The sequence below is a fragment of the Cinclus cinclus genome, chromosome 13 (genome assembly GCF_963662255.1).
Source record: "Cinclus cinclus chromosome 13, bCinCin1.1, whole genome shotgun sequence".
NCBI lineage: Eukaryota > Metazoa > Chordata > Aves > Passeriformes > Cinclidae > Cinclus > Cinclus cinclus.
The window spans coordinates 9,904,609-9,924,485 of record NC_085058.1 but is presented as its reverse complement, the minus strand read 5'-3'; the positions used below and the strand labels follow the sequence as shown (position 1 = coordinate 9,924,485).

Below are 19,877 nucleotides of genomic sequence, written 5' to 3'. Positions count from 1 at the left end.
AAACTTTGGGTTTTGCTGTCTGACAATACAACAAAAGTGACTCAAGGTAGCTTTTGCAATGCTGAGTATTTGCCGTATATTTGATGGTAGGTGTTCTATAAAAAGTCCCTACTCTTTGATATTTCTTAGATTTTCAATCTCTTTAGCTTCAGGGGACTGGCTGGTGTAGGAATCTGGCAGAAACAGTTGCAGTCATTATGGACGCAGTGTGCTTCCAGTCAACCTGCTGCTTTTGATAAGTGCTATTTTGGGAATCCTGAAAAAGGGTGTTGGCCCCAGCCAAAACACACCCTGAGCAGCAGAACTCCTATCAGCGTCCCACAGGCCTGCCCTGACCCTGCTGGCACTGCATGGCCCTTTATCTTTAGCCATCCAATATGCTGCTTGCCTGTGAAAGAGCTGCATCTGTGAGCTGGGGCACGCTAGGGACCACTGTGTATGGAGCAAATAGAATTCGAGGATGGCCTTTGCCTGAGTAGTCATAAAGGCATAGTTTCTTAAAGTGCCTCCCAAGGCAGTTCATTTCATCTTCTTTTCACAATACCCATGTATTTGTATTGAGCTTTGCCCCCTGTAAATGTATTTCAAGAGGATTCTGTTGTGGATGAAAATGTTAGTGAATGTTAGTCCAATTTTTTCTTCTCTGCAAATGACAAATTCTGCAGCACCAGCTGTATTTACAGTCACACCAGAGACTTTATCTCTGTAATGCAGTAGGAATCAAAATGCTACATGTAAGAAGGTTTACAGTGCTATAAGAATGAACAAGAATAGTTCTGCATAGCAATATGTTTATTTCTGCAATTAAATGTGATAGTTCTACAAAAACACAGAATTGTTCTATATAAATCCATCATCAGGCCTTCACAACTTGCCCAGGAGCTGACATATATTCCAGTAGGCATCCAAAATCAAATGTATTCTTCACTGAGAGCATCCCAGTCCTGCTTCCAGGGCACCTCTCCACATTGGCGTACTCAAGGTATTACAGATATTTAAAGAATATCTGCTGCCTTTCAACTTTAGCAGCACTTCAGCTGATGCAATAACCAGAAGAGAGGTCTCAGACAGCTGTGCTGTGGTGCCACTTGAGTTGGTAGATGTGTTCTCCTAACTATTTCTCTTGAAGTTTTTGAGGTGAGGATAAGAATGGTGCCTTGCTGAAGGTCTGAATGGGGAAGAGCCATCGCACACTGATTTTCTTGCACCTGAAGTGCTGGGACAAAAACATTTGGTGCTTATTGTTTCCACTTCATCCCACGCTTTGCCTTGTCCTCCTGTGGAATATTTCTCAACTGTAGATTCATCCACCGACTGGATCTACAGCCTGGCTCCAGCACACCTCCAATGTCCCATGCTGGGAAGTTAGAAGGAGCTTTGGTCACTCGGAGCACCCGAGTGTGAAAATGTTGGAACTATTCATCCTTTAAAAAATTCAACTAACATGCATAGGGCCTTAATAGCCTGCCTCAGTAAATTTTTTGACATATTTGCTATTCTGTGCAAGCTATCTCTGTGCAAGATAAACTAATGAGGAAATGATGGAAGGCTGAGAAGCTGGGAGAGCTCCAGCCTTACACACAAAGGGCTAATGCTTCCAGTGATGACCCAGCTACAAGGCAAGTTTTCTAAGCTCTCCTCTTGTCTCTTTATTAACAAGGCTTTGCCAACTCCTGCTTTAGGCATCTGCTCTATCCCCTCTGCTGTGTTGTTTAAAACATAGAAAAAGTAGGTAATGGAATTGCCAGACTCTATAAAACTGTGATTTTAAACAGGGAACCTGCATGCTGCCTGCTGTACCAAAGTGTCCTAGATCGCTGATGATCTACCAAGGGGGAAGAATGACTTGTTCTGTTTTAAGTGTTTAATGACTTTTTGTCCTACAGAATTTCCAAAGTATGTCACATAACCCATTTATTTCTAGCCTCAAAGTTGAACATCTTCTGTGACTTTCTTCTTTCACCTCCATTTGCCCTTTGTATTTTGCTGCCTCTGGTTTGAATTGGTCTCTGCCAATGTTCTTTTCCAGTCTGTCTATTGTTTCACACAGGAATGCAGATCTTGCTTGGGACATCAGTTTTTCCTTTATTCCAAGTCCTCGTCGTAGTTTTCTTTGCTGATTAGAATGTACACGGTACAAGTCTTGCTCCAGCAAAGTCAGGTCCATCCAAGTGAGCCCAAATGAGGTGATAGCATGTTGTCTGTGCCCAGGGAGCTCTGCCTACCATCAAGTAAACTTTAACTAAAAAGAGATCTTGACACATTTGTTAAAAGTTTCTATGATGGCAACTTCTGTGTGGTTATCTGATTGGAATTATATTTTAAGCTTTGTTGGGAAAATTTTAAAGTCTGCTAATCCAAAAACTGAGTGCTGGTTAGAAAAAATATGTTTGTGTCAAAAAGAGCAAATAAAAAAATCTCTGTGTCCATTGTGGCAAGGTAGTGTCTGACATTCCAGGAAATGAGGGTGCCCAGGTAATGAAGCCACCTGAGCTATTGGATCACCAGTGAAACTCAAATTTATCTGGGATGTTTGTGCTGAACATCAGCATTATGAAACTAGGCTGGAATAGCAAGTGATTTGTCAAGGTTTTTTCTTAACACCTGTAGAGAACTAGGCTGATTGCAAGAGGCAGCAGTTAAAAGAGACCCAAACTATTAAAAAACCCTGGGATCTGTACCAGGAAAGCTAAATTGTATTTCAGGGCTCAGAGCACAGATAAGCAGGAATAAGCTAAGGAGGCCACAGAACCTGAGTGTTTCTTGAACCTCTCCCCATCCGCTTTTAATAAGTAGATTTTTTTCCTTTAAACTCATACCTATTCATATGCATAATTAATCTTAGATTTTGGTAAGAAATATGGTCAGTCCTTAAAAATGTATCCTAGGACACATTTCCCTTCTTCTGGGAGGACGTGTATGTCAAGCAGTGAAACTGAGACAAAAGCCTGGAGCTGCCAAGTTACCTTGGGCAACCTTTTCAAACCGTCTCCAAATCTTTCTTCCCTTGCCAATCATAATGGGTGTGGACGCTTAAAAATACTTAGTTCCCTTTTATGCCACAAGTAACAATTCACACACAGGACTGAAATATTACACTGGAATTTTCTGTTTGATCTTTTTGAACTTGGATATAATAAATGAATCATTGCTGCAGTTCTAATTATTTTTTAATTGCTGGTCTTTATGACCTTTGAAATCCAGTTCTCTTCTTGTTCTGCATTGCACTGACATTAAATATCTGCCAGTGTTTTAGAATGGGTTGGTATCATCTAGCATATCATCTACATGCTATGAAATTGCATTCCTGTGGGAAATGTGGAAAAAATTTGTCACAGTAATTTATAGCCTAATCAATTGGATATTAAAAATCTGAAAACAGATTAGCAATTTGCTGAATTAGATAGTTATAAATTGCCATGTGACACACAATTCTGAGCAACTTTCATGTGTATTGTAATTCTATAAATAGAGAGGCTGAAGAGAAGTTATTTTCCTGCATCCTGCTCTTCCTTGTTCCAAGATTTTTCTGTAGACTGAAGGATCTCATTCACTAAATCCTATCACAAACTGGAATGGGAGAAAAGAATATGGAGGGGGGAAAAAAGAATGCCACTCATGACTTATGAATTAAGAGCCCAGAAACTGGTAGCACTTCTGGGCTATGGGAGATTAATGAGTGAGCGTGTGCTACCCAAGTGAGGAAGCTTGCTGCTTACTGCAAACCTCCTCTGTGTTTGTTAAACTACTTTTCAAACAGTCTGGGCTGCTGCAGAGCAAACTCCATGGATGTGCAACTTCTCCACCTGACTGACACTGGGGATATTGGCAAACCATCCCAATGGACACACATTATGGGCTCTCCAGGTGCTGTTTCAAGGATGTAATATAAATATTTTCTTACTTCAGCACTCTAGTATCTGAGGATCAGCTTGCTCTTTTGTTTCTTATAATGAAAATACTTTGTAAGGATGGAGGGGTTCTTTAATTAACTAAAAAGCTCTGGATTTAGACATGCAACCAATGCTGCTCCTGCCTTTTTTTTAAAACTCCAAATCTCTTCCTTTAATTCAAGTAAAAACTCATCTGTGGCTTGGCTCTGGTTGCCGTCCTAACATCACCTCTTCAAAAACATGCATGCCTGCAGATTTTTCTTTATGGAGTGTATTTAAATACAGGCCTTCTGGAGCAGCAGTGCTGTAATCTTCCAGCTCTGTTTTGCTGGGTGGGCAGAAGAACTGCAGCTTTGTTTCTGACTTTTCTGTACTGTTGGCAGCATGGTGTGCTGCCTATCAATTAGGAAGCATTGTAATATAAAGTGTCAGTTTGATTATTGACTTTGTATGTGTGCTGATAGCACAGTGCTGCACTACCAAATGCCCAGGTCACCTCTCCTGGTAGTGGGGTCAATATCAGAGCTAGCAGTGTATCTGACTAATTGAAACAGAGGATGTTTGGCTGCATAATTGAAGAGAGTTTAAAAGTTACTTTAAAAGCTTCAGAAAAGCTGAGTAAGGGAGATCCTTGGATGTTGATATGTAACTTGTTTTTTTTAAAAAAATAGAGTTACATTATCTAAAAGTACAAGGGTCAATTGGATGTTTCTGTCCAAATGGCAGTACACCAATAGACCCCTATTGCATGTAACTTCTGTCCTAGTACTAGCTATATATAACCTCTGTTTAACTAGCAAAAATGAATATAAAACTTTTTATCATGTTATGAGTCATCCTGCACTGGAAAGGCATACGAGGGACTGCAGTAGGAAAACTGCACCCTGCCTTGACAGTTGCACCGAAACTGGGTTAGTGGAAGCATAAGGCTCTTCTGATACCTAAGAGGCTTGGTGTCCTCGTGCTTCTCTCTCCTCACTAAAGACTGCTGTACAAAAGTCTCGGGGGGGGATGTAACGTTTTAATTATTTTTTCTTTATTTTGCTGTATTAGTTGTGGTTTTAGGGAAAAGCAGACTCTTAGTGAGCCTGTTAAAGGAGATGCCATAGGAACAGAGAAATCCTTTGTGGTATGTAGAAGTGACAGCAACGGCAAAGATTTGGAGATGTGGGGAGAAGACTCAGGTCCGCCATGCCACGAAGGCTGCAGAACAGGTGAGCCGAAGTGTCACCTCCGGAGAAAGGAACTGCCTCCGCTGCGCCCGCCAGCTGTTTCTGTTTCTCTGCCGTGAGGGCCGTTTAGCGCCGGGCCAGTTGAACAGAGCGCACCCGGGCGCTTCCCCGCCCGCCGCTGCTGGAGCCCCGCACACCGCCAGCCCCGGGGTCAGCGCTCGTTCGGCTGGGCCCCCGCTGGGCCTCCCGCTGCCCTGCCTGCCGCAGGGGCCACCGGGCCGGGCAGAGCCGCGGCTGCGCTCCCTTCGGGGCACACCGCTCCGCCTGCCGCCTTTCCGCGCTGCGCTTGACTCAACCGTGCTTCGGGCCGGCGGGGCACAGCGGGAGCGCCGTGTCTCAGCCCGACGGGCGAGGCGCCGAGGTGAGCGAGCAGACACCGCGCGGCCGGCCCCGCGAGGGACACACTCGGGCGCGCTGCCGACCGTACCCCGCGCCGCTCCCGTCCCGGCCCCGAGGGCCGCCCGGGGCCGCCCCTGGCGGGCGGAGCCGCCGCCGCACCGCCCCTCCCTGCCCTCCGCGCCGGGTTACATGGCGGCGGCTGCGGCAGCGGCAACTGCGGCGAGGCGGGCGGGCGCCGGGCGAGGGCCGGTGGTGGGGCCGCGGGGCTCGGCCGTGTGAGCAGCGCACCCCCGATGAGCCTGGGAAGGCCCGTGAGTGCGGGGGGCGGGGAGCGCGGGGGGGGGGGGGTCTCGTCCGCCGCACGCGCGGGCCCGGCCCGGCCCCGCCGCACAAAGGCGCTTTGTTCCCTCCATCCCGCCCGGCGGCAGCGGCGCCCCCGGCCCGTTCCGTTCCGCCCCGCTCCCTCCGCCCGGGCCCGGCCCGGCCCCTCCGCACTGCGGCGGCCGAGCGGGGCGAGCGAGCGAGCGGACGGGCGGGGGCGGCCGCCGCGCGGGGGGCGCTGCCGGCGGCTGCGGCGCCGGGCCCGGGGCCGCCCGTGCCGGGGGCGGCGGGTGCGGCCTGAAGGGCGTTTGAAGGTAGGGCCGCTCCGGCGGGGCCCGGGGCCGGGCTGGTCCCCGCGGCACGGCGGGAGCGGGTCCCTCGGCCCGGCGGCCGGAGCGGCGGCGCGGGCGGGCGAGGCTGCTCGGCCCCGGGGCGGCGGGAGGAAGGATGTCCGTCCTGTGTCGGGGGGGGCCGGCCTCCACCGCCCGCGGAAGTTCTGCTGCGCGGTTCTGCGAGCCGACTCATAGGGCGCAGGTACCGCTCGCTCCTGCTCCCGGGCGACCGACCGCAGGCTCCGGGAACCTTGTGTGGGAAAAGTGAATTAATGCTCTTAATAAGTAGCTTGAAACACCCGACGGAAATGCCTTGAAGAGAGACTGCCTGAGTTTTGGGGTTTGGGGAACAGGTAGCCTTGCCTAGGCAGGCAGGATGTTCTCGCTTGGCGTCTCTAGGATGTGTCTCTTTTCTGGCTAGTTCAGCGCCGTTTGGGGTCAGCCTGACAATGGCTGTTAATTGTGTTGTGGAAAAAGAGACGGCGGTCGGCGTGTTGTCGTATGGCCAGTGCTATTGCCAAGTTTCTTATATAGATACGTGTGCGTATATAAAAATAACATCGTCATAGCATTATGTGTTTAGAAACCAGTTATAAACTCCGGAAAGTGGTGGCTTAAAATAGAGGTGCATTTTGGTTTGGCAATTGCTTTCAGAAAATGTGTGCTCTAAAGCTAAAACAGGAACTTTCATTTTAGCCCTTTGCTCAAGCTCGGTTCTTGCTCTTGTGGTTGTTATCTCGGATTTACTCTTGACTGGTTACCTGTTCAGTGGAACAGCAGATGGTAGCAGGTCTGCAGAGGTGCAGTAGGCTGTGGTTAGCTGATGATGGGCTTCTTTATTACTATCTAAAGGAAGAGCCAAACCGTTTTTAAGCACGATACAAAAAACTGCACTGGGTTCTTGTGTGTTTTTACATGTCCTTCAGAGGATTTATAAACTAATAGTAACATTTGCTTACTGCCAGCACCGAGTTCCCTAAACAGTGTGGGGAGCAAGTAGGAGGCTTTAGAAAGCAGCAGTTTCATGAGTTGGACGATGACTCACTCTGCCTACTGACTGCAACGTGGCTGATCTAAAAAAAAGTTATTCTGTGCCCCGTATTTTTTTAGTCAAAGGGATAGTACTTAGCAGGTTGTATAATGTGTCATTAGTCATTCTCAGTCTTTCTCCTGTGAGTAATAATTTGATCATTATATGGTCAGCATAATCAAATTAACTGGTATCTTTCAGTCTTATTTGTATTTCTGACAAAGTAAACGTGTCATACCTAACTGTTTCAGTGTACATCCTGTTTCCTGAAAACTGTGATAAATCCACGTGCAGAAGTTGAGCATGCTTTGAAGGGGCTGCTTGCACAATGCCTGAAGCCAGTCAAGTGTGATGATCATCACTAGGGAGGATTTCAAAGCCCTTCTGTGGGTCACTTCTGCCACCCTCTCCCAAGAACTGACCCATTTTAAAACTGTAGTTGTAAAACAATTAAGAAAGTGGTATCTTTGTGTTTGCCTCTTTAAACTTTGTGTGAAGAAGGAGTAAAAGTATCGCTTATAAAAAACCTGGTAGTCATGGCAAGGTGGCAGCCTGGGTGAAAATGTCAGTGCCTACGTCAATAGCCTGTTCAGCACAAATTGGGATGATAAACCCCTCCTTTTTTATACAATAGTCCATTATACATTTCGAGTGGGTACCACATGGGATTAAGTAATTTGTTCACAGATAGGAAGTTTGGAGGACGATCAGGTCAAATGAAGGCTGCACTGGGTTGGTTGTTTATGTTGTCAGCATTTGTTTTCTTAGCTAAATTAGTGTGATTGTGGAGATCATTGCATGCTCTCTGAAAACATCATAATTTGTGGACACCTAGTGAAAGGATAAGCATAAACTGATGATTAAAAATGCATCATTTCAGAGATACAGAATGAATATTTTAGGGCTCCCACTTCAGGAAGCAAGTGAGCCATAGTTCCCATTCTCCCTGAAGCAGTCCTTTCATTGCTGCATTCACTCATGGCAGTAGGGGGCAAGATCTGAGTTATGGCAAAGAGGTGGTAGATCTTAATCTTTTCTGCTGATGGGCATCGTTTTGAATCTGTTCCTGGGCTGTTTAATGGAAATAGCTAAAAGAGAGGTTCCAGATGTGTCATGCAGCTGGTGCAAACAGGTTTGGTATTGCTGCATGTTGAAGACATCAGCAGTGTGAAACAATAAGCCTAATTCTGAAGCAGAATGCAACTGGTTGTAGATGGTCCCAAGGACATAAAATACAGCTTAATGTGGGGTAATTGAGCAGAGGCCTTGGACCTCAAGTTAATGTGAAATTTGAAGTATTGGTACAAAAATTAATTTCTGTAACAACTGGGGGGGGGGGGGGGTGTTGGGATGAAAGGTGAGTGGGGTGATGTAAACTGTTGTACAGGCAGCAGCTCACAAAGAGTGAACCTGAAACTAGTACATGCCAGTGAGAAAATATTTTGAGGTTGAAAAATGTTAAAAATCAAGATGCTAGACGTCTGGTTTTATAATTATGGACAGTGTTGGATAGTCACTGATGCTGTCCTCTTTAGGATAAATTATAATTTTGTTCTTTAAATAAATTCATGGGCCTTTTAAAAGGGGTCCTTGCTCTAATGTCTTACTATTGGTGAAAATTCAAGATAGTTTGGGGAAAAGTGGTAGTATAACCTCATTGTGTTTGTGCTGAAGCTACAATAACCCTTGTAAAACATGGTTTAAAATTAGGACTCTTGCCAGTGCACAAAGAAAGGAATCTTAAGGCAATCTTAAGTTCCATGTGCTGAATAGAGAAAGCTCTAATGATCACCCTTGTGGCAGGGTATACCATATCAGTAGAGGGCAGCTCAATGCCCTTCAGTTCAGTTATATTGCATTTGGTGATCTTTATTTGAAAAGAAAAATGGAGCAGAGGATAGCATGTGTTTTCTTCTTGCCTGTGTTTGTCATGTTCTGACTTGTACCTGGGGGCAGGTGGTGTGTGGCAGGAGCAAGCCAGGGCATTGGGGCTGTGTCTTGATGACAGGCTTGAGCTGAAGGAAGGTTAATATTTAAATGTGTTGAAACAGTCTTGTTTCTCATTGCCAGTGTGCCTTTCATTTCTTTTTTTTTTCTTCTTTTTTTTTTTCTCTATACAATTCTGATTACTTTAGTGAATTGAGGCCATTATTTAAAATATGTTAATAACTTGTCAGCTGCTCTGTTAGGAGTGAGGAGACTTGTTTTGCTTGCTCCCAGTTGTCCCACTGAAAGCCTAGCACTGTTTTAAAGGAAAACATTCATGTAATTAATTCTGCAGTGTTGGGATGGTGTGGAGACCTTTGCATTTAGATAGAGAGCTGAGGGAGGAGCTGAAACTTGTTAATCTAAGATTGAACAGGAGGCACTTAGTGGTTTGATGTGACCTATACGTGTTGGGGAAGAACATTCAAGTGACTTGTAGTGGAATTGCCCAAAGCTTACCACAATGTATCGCATACACCTTTGGCTCTTCCCTTTGTGGAATTTTTTGAGCTTTTAAAAGAAGTGAGGATGTTGTACAAAAATGCACCATGTGGTGTTTATGACTACATTCTGCTGTTGCTGATGGGAACTTATTGAGAAAATTGCCAGTTCAGTTTTTCATAAACAGTAGGTGAATTCATTACACTATTAAAAAATAAATGATGTCTGAAAGAGCCCATATGTTAGGGGAAATGGTTGTAGAACATAACAGTTACTCTGTAAAATGTGCTTGCTGCTAGTTTTTCTTTGTAATCTGGGTTGGATAAGTGTAGAAATAATTGATAAAATCATAATATTTGTCTTGTATGTAGGAATTACCCCTATGATTCCTGTAAGAGTGAATCGGTAGAGGAAGAGTTATTATTTGAGATGTTGGTAAACTTTATCCAAAATCACAAGGATTAAAGCTTTATAAGTGGCTGTATATTCAGTAAACATGGGGAGTGTACAGGCCTTACCCTTTTCGTGTGACCAGTGCCTACTTACCTCTTATTATGGTGAAATAGTTATACCTGGTTTTGTCTTCAAATAAAAGTTTAGTGAAAATAATTATTCCAAAATCTGCTGACAGATGCTACAGATACTTTTGCTTCTGGCTTGTCTCTTAACTGCTCTATTGGAGAATTACCAAGTTTGCTTTGTTAGTCTCTTTATTAAGACTCAGGAGGATTTTTTTTGTTGTGTGCCATAAATTCAGTCTATTACATAAAAAATGTTGACAGTATATGTTTTAGAAATAGTGGTTGGTCATTATTGCTTTCCTCCACAAGTGTGAAAAGTACATATAATTTCTAATTAGTTTAGCTTTTTTGATGGTTTATTGTTTTTGTAACTGGAGAGTAAATAACTTGTAAAAAATAACTCAGTGAGTTGGGGGAGGACACTTTTGTGTGTGCTGAGGTACTGATGTGTTTTTCTCTGCTTTTCAGGTTGCCACGGAGTAAAATGGATGGTAGCTTTGATTGTGATTGTGGTGAGCTGGAGCCACCTGATCATTAACAGAAGGCATCTTTTGTAAATCAAGAGCTGCCAGTTTCCCATTTAATTAGACTGTAAACAAAGAAGAGAAAAAGGAGGAAGAAGGAAAAAAAAATAGTACTTACCAGCACCATAGCATGACGCTGCTCAGGACCAGTCCAACACTGAATGTATCTGCACTGTGAGGAGGAGGATGTTAATAGAAGCCTATTATGTGCATATTTATTCACATTTTTGTTAAATGTTAACCAGATTAGCACAGTAGAGCTGAGTGCATAGTATGTCATTTCATTCCGTTTGAGTTTCTTGTGAGTATTTTCTTTAATGTCTGCAGAAATGCTGCACCTTTCTTGAACTATGAATGCTGCAATCTTTCTATCTTATGCTCGGTTTGAGTTCTAGAGCTTACAGGCTCTAAATTCAAGGGGACACAACAGGCCTGGCTGGCTCATAATGAAATGAGAGTGTCAAGAAACCATCTTGCAGTCAAAGCCAAGTGTTTCTTCTCCCTTTCTCTAAGACCTTTCCTTCAGATACCAGTGGAAGTGTCTCCGTGTGGTTACGGAAGCTTAGTAGTTTGAGGAAAAACGTCAAGAATTTTAAAATGGCAGAAAAATTTGAAAGTCTCATGAACATTCATGGTTTTGATCTGGGCTCTCGGTATATGGACTTAAAACCACTGGGCTGTGGTGGAAATGGCTTAGTTTTTTCTGCTGTCGATAATGACTGTGACAAAAGAGTAGCTGTCAAGAAAATTGTCCTTACAGATCCCCAGAGTGTTAAGCATGCTCTACGTGAGATCAAAATTATTAGAAGACTTGACCACGATAACATTGTCAAAGTATTTGAAATTCTTGGTCCCAGTGGAAGCCAGTTAACAGATGACGTGGGCTCCCTGACAGAATTGAACTGTGTTTACATTGTCCAGGAATACATGGAGACAGATCTGGCTAATTTGCTAGAGCAAGGCCCTTTACTGGAAGATCATGCCAGACTTTTCATGTACCAGCTGCTACGTGGGCTCAAGTATATTCACTCTGCAAATGTTCTGCATAGAGATCTCAAACCAGCTAATCTTTTCATTAATACTGAAGACTTGGTGCTGAAGATTGGTGACTTTGGTCTTGCACGAATCATGGATCCTCATTATTCCCACAAGGTATGCAGAGAGTGGGAATATCTAAGTGATAGGTTGACAACTGTGCCTTCTTGAAATGGCATCTTTCTCCCTTTTGCAGAGGTAGATAGGCTGTGGAAGGCTTCCTTAGCATGGTTTGTCTCACATAGGAGTACTGCAAGCATAATAATTTTTTTTTTTAGCTGAATGGGTTGAGGAAAGCAAAGGTTTTAACAGTGAAGACAGTTTTGCTGCAGTACCTCATTTGACTAATAAATAGTGTCATACTTCTATATGGTTGCTGTTCACTTCAAAGATATTTGTAAAGGTAGAAAGGAGGTTTAGTAAAATGCACACAGTATAATCCATGGGACTTTGAGACTAAAAAAATCTTGTTAGTAGTGCATTAAAAATAAGTAACTAAAAAAAACGTGTCTTAAAAGTCTAATTAATTTTTAAATTAATTTCATTAGGGCCATCTTTCTGAAGGATTGGTTACTAAATGGTACAGATCGCCCCGGCTTTTGCTTTCTCCTAACAACTACACTAAAGCCATTGACATGTGGGCTGCAGGTTGCATCTTTGCTGAAATGCTGACTGGGAAAACCCTCTTTGCAGGTGGGTAGAATAAAATCGGTGTGTATATTTATAGAAGGAGTGGTACTGCATAATTACCTTCCTCAGGAAAGATTGGTTCTTGTGGCTAATGTCAGTAATATTGATTATCAGGATATGCTATATTATTATGCACTTATATAACTGTAAAGCAGAAGACATTTCAGTTTCGTTACTTGTATTGATGTGTATTTAGATAAATATCACAATTTAATGTAGAAGTCATACATGGTAAATCTGTCTGTAATTATGTTAAGCTAAATTTATTGGTTGCCTAAGATGTGTTCTGATACATGGGTGAATTGGTGTATCCAGGGAGTATTTGAAGGTTATGTATACCCTGAGTATCACATGTATAAAGATATTTTTTTAATGTAGTCAACCTAATCACATCTTGCTTCTCTGTATTTTAAATTATGAAGCCCGAGGGGCATAGATTTAAAGGTGTGAAATTAAGGGCAATACAGCAAGGAAATGTGCAACCTTCTACTGATTCAGGTAAGATAGGAAGCAATGCTCTGGTCTCATTGGGTGCATCTATAGTAGAGCTTTGTTTAGGATCAGGAGCAAGGTTTTGGAGCCCATCTCTTGATGGCCATCCTGTACCATGTTGCTGACCTAGCTCAGACACAAACTAGAGCATTTTAAATACAGTGAAACCATCATTTGCACTGTAGGAGATCACCACCTGCTGACAAGCACTGGGTCCGTGGGAGCAGATGAGTAAACTGGTGAAAAACCTCTGAAATGCTTACTTTTGTGCACCTTGGGGCCTCAGCAGCAGCTGTCTCATTCAGGCTCCCTCTTGGATTTGCTCCTGTTGGCCTGAATTATAGGAGTAATACAGATAAAAACCTCTGAAAGCTAAGCTTGCATTTCAAAGTTCACATTCCTTTAGACACGTGGACTGAAAGCACACCTCTGCAGTCATTCTTAGCCTTGCATGAAAAGGCAAGGGAATTGAAAGCTTCTTCCCATTAAGTAGTTAATGGAGAACTGTCACTTGAAAGCATTATTTGGTATAAATCAGTGATTAATACGTGCCAAGGCTTCTTTTAACATGCAGCGAGTTTTTCACTCTTTGAGTTACAAACTACTGGAGTATTGTCCCCAGAGTATTAAATGCTTGGCTGATATAAGATTTATTAGGTTCCCATAGCATCAAGAGCTTCTGCTGGCAAATAATGTGAGAAAGTCTGCAGATTTCATCATTCAACATAGATTGATCACAACTGCCAGCATTTTGGCTTTTTTTTTTTTTCTTTGAGTAGCATTAGTATTTGTCACAATTTTTATTGGCCCAATAGCTGTGCAGAGAGTTCTATTAAAAAGCTTGGTCTTAGTCACCAGAATCTTAAAATTATAGGCTGGTTTATATGCCTTAATTGCATTGAGTATACTTTAAAAAGTATTTTAGATATAGTTGTGCCCCTCTGAAAATGTAGCACTACCATGGTTTTGTAATCTAAAGAAAAGTGGATTTCTTGATGTCATGCATTTGGAAAGGGAAGATGGTTGGAGATATGATAATTATTCTGCTCTGAGACTCTAAGTAAAGTTCTTTTGCAGAATTGTTCAGAGGGAGTGATTTGGTTAATTGCAACTTCCTGTCTGCTTCTGAACCATCCCTTAGGAATCCTGCTGTTAAGAAAGCTGATGAGAATGGGAAGGAAGAATGCAGATTAATACTGCAGAATACCTGGAACAAGTGAGGGAAAGGAAGTTGAGGCAGAGGAATTCAGTAGCTTTTCCAAACAACTTCTCTACTTCTTTGTTCTAAATTAATATAATACAATGGTTATTTTGCTGATAGCGGACAGAAAGCTGATTAATTTTAGGAGGGTACTAATAGCACAGTAGCATCTGTTTTCCAGCAAGTTACAAGCAATATAACATCTGATGGCTCATATTAAGTAATTTTTTGTAGTCTGAAGTGGAACAAAACACCTCTTTCAGTCCAGTAAAGAAGTTAATATGAGGCAGTACTGATTCATTTGAGAAACTCGGATTTTCTGTGGTGACTTTGCCTCAGCTTTTCAAGTCACCTGGCAGGTGTGTGATAGGATGTCCAGTGCAGACTGCTGTGCTGTACAGGCACTGAATGAAGTGAGCTGACAGTGTGGAGGTTTGGAGGTGGTACAGTCTCTTGCTGGCCCCATTTATATTTATTGGCACATACATCAGTACTGAATGTGATTGCCCAGAGCTGCTTGGTGAAGGAAGGAAACACTGCCATGCAAAAAATCCTATATAATTTCATCTGCTAGTTGAATCTCTAGGCTCTGACATCCTTCTTGGAGCTGAACAGCAAGCTGAAGTTGGCAAGCTGTATTGCTGGGTACTCCAGTACTGAATATAGATGCTGCTCATTATTCAGAATTGAGCTGGTGTATAAGCTCTTATTGTTCTTACCCAGGGAAACTTCAGGTAGTGCTAAAAGAGTACTATAATTTCAATTAAAATAGAGTACTTTTTCAAAAAGAGTATCGCTCTATGTAACAGACAGGTGATTTTCATCTTGCACTTGTCACTTAATGCAGGATTTCAGAGTAGAATATTAATACAAATGGTTGTGGCCTGCAAAAAGTCTTTCTGAGCTAAACTAGTACTGTTTTTATTAATAAAGGACATCTAATTCAAAGTGAGGTCAAATACTGGATTAATTAGGTGGATCAGTTGAAAGGGGAGGAGTGCAGTATATAGTGTGTAATAAAAAGGGTATTGCTGTAGAGTACTTCATCCATGGTGAAAACACCCTTACAAAGCTTAATGTTAGGTCTCTCTATCTGTGAGTAGCAGCTCTGTAATTGTTCATATGCTATGACGTTTCTTGAGAGATCTTCAGATTTATTATCATTTAAATTTAGAACTTCAGCCTTTCCTCTTTTGCAGGAGATTATAATCTTTTACTGGAAATAGCTGTTCAGAGCACAAAATTTTGGCATGCCTTTCATATACAGGGATCAGAAATGTTTGAAGTTGAAATGGCAGCTTGTCTTTTCTTTTGGTGCTCAGGTGCACATGAGCTTGAACAGATGCAGTTGATTCTAGAATCAATTCCTGTTGTACATGAGGAGGACCGTCAGGAGCTTCTCAATGTAATTCCAGTTTACATTAGAAACGATATGACTGAGCCACACAAACCTTTAACTCAGTTGCTTCCAGGCATCAGTCCTGAAGGTAAGTAAGGAAAAGAAAAACTTGATTTAATGTTTTGATGTTTCGGAATCATCAAATAGTGTGTAGCTCTGAGGTCCAGGTGTGTGATTGTTCAAAGCAAGTTTCAGCCAGAAGAATCTGTGTTCTTTGAAGAAGGATTGTCTTCTGCTGTAATAAAAAGAAAAAAAAAATTACTTCCATGATAGCTGCTTGGTTATCTTTGGAGTAGAATTGTGAATCTCTGCTGGACCTATTTGCACTGGAATTGCTCTGAGACATTGGCCTTTTAAATACAAGGGGGCATTGGAATGGAGTCAGTATAGAAGGACTGTCTTTCAAATGTTTTTGAAAGAGTCCCCCCAGCCAAAGTAGCAGCAGTGTTTCCTGGTAGCCATTGGTGGATACTGATTCAGCTTGAACCTTTCTAGCTCTCGCTATTTTTTTATGCTATAAGTTAAATTATGGTTGATCTTAGATTTGACTTCTCTTTCTGATAGCTGTGGGATGCATATTTGCCACTGTACTGTCAGTAGTTGATACTTCACAGGCAGCTACTTTGAAACAACTAGAGGGCTCTAGAGCAAAGCACTCCACCTTAGTGTTAAGTGCTAAATGTCATAAATTCCCCATTTAATAGTAACTTATATTCTACAGCACTGGACTTTCTGGAGCAAATTTTGACATTTAGTCCCATGGATCGATTGACAGCAGAAGAAGCTTTGTCCCATCCTTACATGAGCATTTATTCCTTTCCAACCGATGAGCCTATTTCAAGTCATCCTTTTCACATTGAAGATGAGGTTGATGATATTCTGCTAATGGATGAAAGTCACAGCCATATTTATAATTGGGAAAGGTAAATTTATCACTTACTGTGGTAACATAACTGGGTGGTTTTGTGCTTGAAGTGACATTGCTTCATGGGCATTATTTCCTTTTCTGTTTGTTTCTTCTTCTTGAGTTGACCTGAGAATAAAATTTTCCCTTTTGTCATTATCATTTGATTTATAATCTGTTAGATGTGACTTGTATATGCTGATGGATTCCTGCGTTGCACTCGGGACTCTAGAATCAAAACTTAATATTTCCATTATTTTTTCTTCCCCAAAATACTTCTCTAAAAATAAACTTTGTTTAAGGAGAGTTTTAATTATTATTTAATAATTTATTATTATTTAATTATTATTGTCTTGTCTAATGCTTAGTGCATATTATAGTAAAGAGATTTCACAGTAGTCATCTTAAGTCAATTAAACACACTTTAGAAAGAGTTCTGTAGATGGAGCAAGGTATTGTACCTAATTCTGTTTCTTTATGACAGATTAAATTAAAAACCTGCAAGAGGTACCCAGTTGGATTAAGGAAAAACTTTGTGTTGAATTGTCATTATTTTGTAAGGGAATTTCTAAACTTTGCTCTCTCTGTCTTGGGAGCTAGAAGACTGTTTTTAGCTGCTAACACTTAGGAAATTGTTTTGCAGATACCATGAAAGTCAGTTTTCAGACCATGACTGGCCTATTCATAATAACTATGAAGCTGATGAAGTTCAGCGTGATCCAAGGGCTCTTTCTGATGTTACTGATGAAGAAGAAGTGCAAGTAGATCCTCGCAAATACTTGGATGGAGATCGTGAAAAGTACCTGGAGGATCCTGCCTTTGACACCCACTTCTCTACTGAGCCTTGCTGGCAGTATTCAGATCACCACGAAAACAAGTATTGTGATCTGGAATGTAGTCACACTTGTAATTACAAAATGAGGTCATCTTCATACCTAGATAATTTAGTTTGGCGAGACAGTGAAGTTAACCATTACTATGAGCCCAAGCTTATTATAGATCTTTCAAACTGGAAGGAACAAAGCAAAGAAAAGTCTGACAAGAAGGGCAAGTCTAAATGTGAAAAGAATGGGTTGGTTAAAGCTCAGATAGCACTTGAGGAAGCATCACAGCAACTTGTTGAAAAAGAAAGGGAGAAGAATCAGGGGTTTGACTTTGATTCTTTTATAGCAGAAACCATCCAGCTTAGTTTACAACATGAGTCTACTGATGTTGATAAATTAAATGACTTGAACAGTTCAGTGTCTCAGATAGAGTTGAAAGGAATAATATCGAAGTCGGTAAGCAGAGAGAAGCAGGAGAAAGGAATGGCCAATTTGGCACAGTTAGAAGCTCTGTACCAAACCTCTTGGGACAGTCAGTTTGTCAGTGGTGGGGAGGGGTGCTTCCTCATAGACCAGTTCTGTTGTGAAGTAAGGAAAGATGAACAAGTTGAAAAAGAAAATACTTACACCAGTTATTTGGACAAGTTTTTTAGTAAGAAAGAAGATGCTGAAATGCTAGAACCTGAGCCAGTAGAAGAGGGGAAGCCTGGGGAGAAGGAAAGAGAAGAGGGCTTTCTCAGTAACAGTGGGGAACTCCTCTTCAACAAGCAGCTTGAGGCTATAGGTATTCCTCAGTTTCACAGCCCTGTTGGTTCGCCTCTCAAGTCCATCCAGGCCACACTAACGCCTTCTGCTATGAAATCATCTCCCCAGATTCCCCACAAAACCTACAGCAGCATTCTGAAACATCTAAACTAAAACACTCAGCAGACATTTCTTTTATATTCATGAGATGTGTTTGTCTTTTTTTATTACTAGTGTAAGTAATTTTTTTACTTGAATCAGATGGTGTAATTTTGGTATGGATTTCATTAGTTTTCTGTTTACCATTGTTTTTACAATCCAGAATTACTTTCTATACATGAGTTAGTTTTGTTTTTAAACTGGCATGTCGTTTGCACACAAAATTAAAGAATAGAGCAAAATAATGCAAAATGCAGGAGGTAACAAAAAAATGCACTAAACCAAGTAAAAAAACATTCTCTCAGTAAAACAGTGTCCATGTTTTGCAGAAAAAGAACCTTGCCTTGAAATTTACACAGTGAGACTGTACATAATTGCATGAGAATATCTATTTTTCCCAAAGCATTTTTTTCATTCATGCGTATTTTAGAGTTTTTCATACTCTACACATTTCTTAGACACATGATACCAGCAGCAACTGAAATGAATGCAGAATTTGGTACGCATGTGTTATCTACCTCAAGGTAACAGCAGTATGTGGCAAAACATTAACCACCCATAGTGCTTCTCATTATGCACTTCTATTTAGCCAGCATTATTGTAGTAGCTATTCCTATTGAAAATCATTCAATATTTATAAAATGTTCTGGTATGCATTCTTTATAGTGAAGTGTTAATATGCAGCACTTTTATTTATTTTAGCAAATAAGTATGTTTCTGTAATTATAGAAAGTCAATTTTTGAGTTACTTTTCAGATAAAAGTTTTTGTTTAGCACTATGGTTTTATTGCCTACATAGCTGGATATATATTAACATCGGCTTATTCTGAGGCTATCCAATACATTGTTAACTTTATTTTTTAGTTTTCATTTCAAGTAAAGCACTCACTGTGTATAGGAACTTGTAATTGGAGGTGCTTGATCTCTACAAAAGAAATTAGGAATTGCTTTATTATCAAATGCTCCTAGAAGTCTTAATTGTGTTCATTTTTTAAAAAATTTTGTAATGTTAGTTGTGTGCATGGAAATAATTAAGGTACAACATTACTGTAGGTTAAAGTTCTATATGGTGAGACATTTTGTTTTTACTGTATGTTTTTACTGAATGATTCCTGTCCCACTCCCAGCCCTCCCTCAAAAGCAAGCATGAATAAAATTAGGTTAAATATAGCATGTAGCATCTTGGTCTTTTAAAAATTTGTTTTACCTTCTGATTTTTTGAAATACTGGATGTATCATTGGCTCCCCTGTTTAAAACTTAAAACAAATAAAAACATGGCCAGCAAACGTGGCTGTTTGTGGTGCTTTGTACACACTCTGCCAGATGAAGAGCAGCTGCTGTGCTGCAGCTGGGGCAGTTGTGAGGGTCACTGCCTAACACAGGGTGCTGGAGGAAGCATGAGAAACTCTCCCTGGAAGTGCAGCTGCTGGGGCTGCAGCATCCTGCAAGGAGACTTCCAAGAGTTTCCTTCTGTCCTGGACTGAGGAAAATCCCATGTAGTGGTGTGGCTGTGAAAGTACAAATATACAATGGTGTCCATAACCATTTGTGTTTAAAAAAAAAATTGCTTCTGGAATATGAGTGACCAAAGTTACCATTTTATCAATATTTTAGGCAGATCAGTGTTGAAGGAAAAGCTGCTCTGTGTGTGTGTGTGCACCCTCACGTTGCTGGCAGCCTGGAGTGAAGGTGAGTGTGCAGGCTCCTCAGCCAAGAGCCTGGCTGGAGCACTTCTGTGAAGAGACTTTGGGAGCATGACCAGGTAACTCCTGTGGGACATTTCAGAATGTGTAGGTCAGGTCTCTGTTG

At 41.7% G+C, this 19,877-nt stretch overlaps 1 protein-coding gene across 4 annotated transcripts; it reads left to right on the top strand.

Moving 5' to 3' along the window:
- Positions 1 to 4,883: 4,883 nt before the first annotated feature.
- On the top strand, positions 4,884 to 19,237 carry MAPK6 (mitogen-activated protein kinase 6). Of its 4 annotated transcripts, none has more exons than XM_062501714.1 (6): positions 4,884 to 5,107; positions 10,564 to 11,771; positions 12,203 to 12,347; positions 15,360 to 15,524; positions 16,158 to 16,359; positions 16,984 to 19,237. In XM_062501714.1, the coding sequence occupies exons 2-6, from the start codon at positions 11,217 to 11,219 to the stop codon at positions 18,080 to 18,082; spliced, it is 2,166 nt and encodes a 721-aa protein (XP_062357698.1). In that variant the 5' UTR covers positions 4,884 to 5,107; positions 10,564 to 11,216; the 3' UTR covers positions 18,083 to 19,237. The 4 variants fall into 4 exon arrangements, with proteins under 4 accessions (XP_062357698.1, XP_062357696.1, XP_062357697.1 ...); XM_062501712.1 differs by lacking the exon at positions 4,884 to 5,107 and adding an exon at positions 5,165 to 5,486; XM_062501713.1 differs by lacking the exon at positions 4,884 to 5,107 and adding an exon at positions 5,640 to 5,775.
- The last annotated feature ends 640 nt before the right edge of the window (positions 19,238 to 19,877 follow it).